The sequence below is a fragment of the Nannobrachium achirus genome (genome assembly GCF_963921795.1).
Source record: "Nannobrachium achirus genome assembly, chromosome: 17".
Taxonomy (NCBI): Eukaryota; Metazoa; Chordata; class Actinopteri; order Myctophiformes; family Myctophidae; genus Nannobrachium; species Nannobrachium achirus.
The window spans coordinates 44,693,071-44,699,070 of record NC_137824.1 but is presented as its reverse complement, the minus strand read 5'-3'; the positions used below and the strand labels follow the sequence as shown (position 1 = coordinate 44,699,070).

Here is a 6,000-nt window from a genome sequence, read left to right as displayed (position 1 = left end):
TCTCTGAATCGCACTCCGACAGGGAACGGCGACTGGACCACTGGAAAACAAGTTACAAACAATGAAACAAACAGCTGTACATATTTAGATGGTAAGGAAGGGGGGCCGAGGCTTTCCATTTTGGCATTTTCTTTCCCCCCCCCGGGAACTCAGAGAATCCGCCCATCTGCTTTGTTTCTGGCGAGGTGGTACGGTATACGGCACAACGGGGGCCCGGCAGTCTTTACTGTTCGTCCGTTACAGGGCACATAACACCAGCAGCAGCAGCAGCAGCAGAAGGCCGGTGAAGCCGGCGGCGCGAGGTTTTAGGGCGGGAGGAGACGAGGAGGAGCTGGGGAGGATGTTGGACGGCAGGGTGGAGCTGTCCCACAGTGGCTCGTTTTCCATCGTCTAGGAAAGAGGAGGGCAGGGACGTGCAGAGAATGTTAGAGAGACGGGCTGACATTTCTAAAAGGGCCCTTTTGTTGAAAATATCGAAATTAGCAGACCTCCAGGCTCTCAACGCGTCGTTGTGAGTTTGGAGGTCGGCCATTTTCGATGCTTGGTTTCTGCACAGAGAGGACAATTATTTCAACATAAAATGCTGCGTTCAAGTTCAGGAGATTTTGTACAAGGCTTCTCTTGAATGCTGCCTTCAGGTATGGCATGGAAAGAGGGTATTTGCAATTCTGTCGCCATAGTAAAAACTGCATTCATGGTCTGGAGACCATGAATGGTCTGATAAAAGGGAGACTGATAAAAGGGCAGGGGTTCAAGCCCCCTTTGATGTCTATGTGTGCACGTGCCTGGAGGACAGGAAGGGGTGAGGTCAAAGGGGGCATCACTTTGTGGTTCTTAACTGGATTCAAGTTCTCAGTTGACTGATTGCTTTTTGAATAGTTGATTAATTGATTGAATGATTGATTGAATACTTTATTAGTCAAAAATGTTAACAGCACATGGTACAGTAAGACTAGTAAGATTATTTATATTGGGGTCCTGTGTATTCAATTCATCAACCTACATATTTAACACAATAGTACAAATACAAACATCATTATGTACACAAGAAGGAGATGGAACAATTATTTGCTTTTTTTTTCTCCAATTTTGAAAGAAACCAGTGATTTACATCCTTTTAATGGAGGGTGCCGGGGCATTCCACCTTTTGGTGGCAGAGCAGTGGAATGATAATTTTCTCATGTTTGTTCAAAACTTTGGTTATTTGCAGTGATTTATATTGGGTAGTATTGGGAGTATAGAAACGGGTGAATCGATGTTGATGAAAAGGAATACTGTGTTAATTTTAGTTCCATTGCAGAAACACATTTGATTGATCATTAAATCAAACATGCTCTGAAAATGCACGCGGCCCAACCATCTGACCACTTAACGCGGCAGCCAAAATGTCGGGGGCCTCAAACGCTTTTTAAGATAATTCAATTGACTACAGGCTGTGTCAATGTGGTTAATACCCTGACGCTAGCACTACCTGTGGCGGCATGGTGGTGTCCAGGCTGGTCTGCGTGGTTTCCACAGCGTTGTTGTAGCGCATAGAGAACGTGGTGCTCTCCTCCTCCTCTCTGACTTCGCCTCCTCGGGCCGGGCTGGGCGTGCTGGATTGCCCGAGAGTGGCGCTGGTGGTGTGCTGTTCTGATTCCCTGCCAAACGCCAGGAGGGCATTCCCTGCTCGGCGAGACGCATACATACACACACACACACACAGAATAGAAATCATACAAGTGAAACAAGGTTTATCGACGTCCTGATCACACCTCGTCTCGTTTCCGTTAATCTGAAAGCGCTTCCCATTGCAGCCGTTCTGGGGTTCTTCGGCGATTGGTTCACTCCGGTTCATACACCCATGCACTGGTCCGCTATGCTGTAGCTGCTCGTGATATATTGAATACATAGGACCGCAATGAAAACAAGCCTTCAGGGCTTTTTTGTGTTATCCTTATATTGTACAACCGTATCCTTTTTTGTAAACTGTTAATAAAGTATTCAATCAATCAGCAAAAGTTGCTAATCGGCTGCTACCATCTAACCAGACGCTGTAAAAGTACGTTGGTCGATATTTCTACAACCTGTCGCCACAAAGTGTGTGGTGGTGCCATAGTTTTGTACTTTTTCTTTTTGTATGTGTCTATGGAGTTAACATTACTGTAATAGACCACCGGGTGGGGTGTGGCCACATAAAACATAATTTTAACACTTTCTGTACACTTGTTTTTGGAGAAAAAAATCTTCCTCCTTGTAAAATCATAATACCTGATCATCATGTTTTAGGGCAGAAAAAATCATGGCACCCCATCTTTAAAGCTGTTATTCCTGAGACTGAGTGGCAAAAGTAACTCCTCCTCACTCCTACTGACTCCTACTGACTCTGTTTTTTGCCACTCAGTAGGCGTTCCCGCAGAACTTCCAGGTACGATTATGTCATGCGCATCCCTCAATAGTTTAAATAACTACATCGATTCAATCGCACGACGCTACCGCCGTTCATTGTTGTTTTGAAATGTCTGGCGCGGTTGTTTGACGGCATCGCATTGAAAGGGACGCTGATCGCCCCTGATTTGCAAATGACAGACAGCATCACCAGATGCTTGGATCGGCACAGATATTTGTTTAATGGCCGCAGCTCGCGAGTCATTTTATGTTTGGTTGTGCTCGGGTGTTGCGCTCTGAATATAGTCGATCTACAAGCTCACAGCTCGTAGATTGGCTATTGTCTCCATCAGTGGTTCTCAAAGTGGATTGGCAGGGACTGTGGGTCCCTTTATGGGGGTCTAAACTGACCCATACAAGTCTGTAACTCTGACAAGTGTACAAATGGAACCATATGAACCCTGACAGGTTCATTTGGTTCCATTTGTACACCGTCAGAGATAAGGGGAGACCTTGACATTTGAAAGTTTGAGAAACCATGGTCTGCATGCAGCCAACTGTAAAATCTGCATTTATGACGCCATCAAGGCCCGCCAAATCGACAAAATCAACTGTAGGTTTAGTGAACACTGCGCCACATCAGCTCTGTTTGGACTGGTCAGCTGAGGAGACGAACGGAGACGCTCAGTATTCCCTTCAGCTCTAACTACTGCACCTGCCTCTCTCTCTCTCTCTCTCTCTCTCTCTCTCTCTCTCTCTCTCCCCACATCCCCTCTTTGACTCGTAGACCACCGGCACTGGCACCGGCAGTGTTGCCAGATTTCGCAAGAGAAATAAGCAACCAGGTTGATGGAAACAAGGCCAAAAGAAGCGACTATAGGCCACATGAGCACTTCAAACCTATACTAGTGTATACTGTATGTCTGCTATTTTAAAACACATCTTGAGGAGAAAAAAAATCTATAGACCTATTATCAATATTTACAATCAACTTTACTGAAAAACAAGCCCTAAGTCGCTAATATTAAGCAGACATGGCAACGCTGGTCACCGGCCAAGCAACTCTATAAGAAGTCGCTCTGTGTCCCTCTCTCTCTCTCTCTCTCTCTCTCTCTCTCTCTCTCTCTCTCTCTCTCTCTCTCTCTCTCTGAGGGCAGGGTGCCCCGAGGATTCTCGGCCAAAGGATTTACCTCCCCGCCCCGCGGGGAGAGAACATAGTCCTTATTTAAACAGTCGGGATGAAAAAGGCTGTCACAGAGAAAGTCAATAGTAAAGAGAGCATTAATTATTCACTCTGCACAGAGTGATTTTTTGGGGAGGCGACGCGTGCAGATCATCAAGGGTGAGGATTCGCACGGGAAGATAAAGTTAAAGGAGCTCTAACACGGTTAGAAGGTGCAGAAAGTGGTGTCACTTTGTTAAAATATAAGTGTGAAATAGCTCTATATATTCTGATCATCATTGCTGTAGAGTGTTTGTTTAGTAACACCAGCAGCACTGTCTCTCAGCCAATCAGGAGAGCGGACCTATACAGCAGGGGTCTTCAACGTTTTCAGGCCAAGGACCCCTTAGTTGAGAGAGAGATGAAGCAGGGACCCCCACAACGTTATCATATATTCCATATAGTTTCATTGTTTGACAGCACAATCATCAGTGTATTTTGGAATCATGTCAATTTGTGATTTCAGATATTTAACCACTTGAGCCGTCATTACCTAATGAACATGATTTTTTACTCTGTCCTTAGTCTGCTCTTTTCCCCCTCTACACCAAACCTCTTTGCCGAAAATAGCCGACCTACAAGCTCTTGTAGATCTGCTATTTTCTGTTACAGTTCTCAAAATATGGACACTAGGTTTAAAGTTGTTAATATAAAAAGGATTGGAAGATTTGGAGGACCCCCTGTAGTAACTCTGAGGACCCCCTAGGGGTCCCAGACCCCCTGTTGAAGACCCCTGCTATACAGGATGCAGGATATACAAGGGGAAATGCGTAGCAATGGCTGAGAAAAGAGGCTGACATTCACATTGAAACTATAAAAAGTTGATGAATGGCTCCTCTCTTGGCGACCCGCACCTGCACATTTATTTTCTGTTTATTAGAGCGCTTGAGAGACAGGGGAGACCCCTGTTATAGAACAAACACTCTATAGCAATGATCAGAATATATAGTGTTTTAAAGACATTGTGCCATGATTTCCCCCCTACAACATAATCATATGATATTGATTATAGCCAACTTTTCTTTTTTCTTTTTCTTTTTTGTACAGAAAGTGTTAAAATTATGTTTTTATGTGGCCTATAGCTGAAGTTAGCCACACTCACAGTGTTGTTGTCTGGAAAAAGGGGAGGGGTTGATTTTATGATGTCATTAAATCAGTGTAATTTAACTGGGCCTTTTGACTCTGAGGCTTTCAGCTTTCAGGAAGTAACCAAACATTCACACGGACGACATATTTGCATATTATAACCACACCTGGGGGTCTATTAGAGCAGGGGTTCTCAAACCTTTTGATCTCACAACCCCATATTATTAGCAAACCTTTTTGCCGACCCCATCACCTACACCCAATGTGTATGTGTTTCCATTCGTTTACGTGGGTGACTGTCTAAGCGTGCGTTCGTGTGTGCATGGCTACATGCATGTGTTGCCCAAATAAACTTCACCTACTAGAAGTTGGACTGCAATGTCACCCTCTCCCCCCCTCTCTGTTTCTCACTCACTGCATGCATTCAATTCTCTGACTGGCAGGACTTTCTTCTTCACTCTGTATACTTTACCCTCATTTATCTCAATAGCGCCCCCATCACAGATAAGACAGCACAGGCGGCCGCGGAATGAAGAGATTTCCAGACTTCCAGAGATTTCCAGGACCTCCCTAGCCAGACGTACAGGAAGCATGTACTGTAACAGTAGCCTAAGATCCTTTTTATGTCTGTCTTGTTATGGCCTCATTTGCAACTGCCTGTATCTGCTGTAAGGATAATGAACCGTCTGATCACACACTCACACCTGACGCACGTTTGACAGGTGCTCTCATTATGTGCATTCTGCTGCAGATCTGTCAATGTGTTCAGAACACACACACACACACACACACACACACACACACACACACACACACACACACACACACACACACACACACACACACACACACACACACACACACACACACACACAAGCTCACAGTGCCGCGCTGCGAGCTTGTGCAAATCTGTGAATATATGTATTTTTTAAGCAAACATTTGTAACTCAAATGTTGCTTCTGGGGGGTCCCTGGAACTAAATATTTTGAGATGGGGGTCTGTGGCCAAATACAAGTCATTTTGGGGGTCCTTCACATGAAAATGTTTGAGCACCACTGACATAGAAACATAGAAGGATTTGAAATATTCAAAAACCTTTTCACAATTTATCAAAAAATAGCAGATCTACAAGTTCAGAGCTTGTAGATCTGCTATTTTTCTAAATTTAAATCACACAATAATGCATAATAATGTGTCTAAATGGGTTAAACCCCCTCCCTCTGTGAAGAACATCGATGGGGGGCCCGCAGTGAATTCTTGTACCCAGGGCCCAGAATTTGGTGCGACACCCCTGTGCATGCCTGTAACCAATTGTGACCCACAG

At 44.7% G+C, this 6,000-nt stretch overlaps 1 protein-coding gene across 1 annotated transcript in view; it reads right to left on the bottom strand.

Moving 5' to 3' along the window:
* Nucleotides 1-237: 237 nt before the first annotated feature.
* Nucleotides 238-6,000, bottom strand: part of gfra4b (GDNF family receptor alpha 4b) — a gene marked incomplete at both ends in the record, with an annotated part of 72,545 nt that continues 66,782 nt past the window's right edge. The window contains 2 exons of the mRNA XM_080746106.1: nt 238-390; nt 1,472-1,665. Of these exons, the coding sequence (XP_080602232.1) occupies nt 238-390; nt 1,472-1,665 (347 nt within the window). The remainder of the gene's footprint in view (nt 391-1,471; nt 1,666-6,000) is intronic.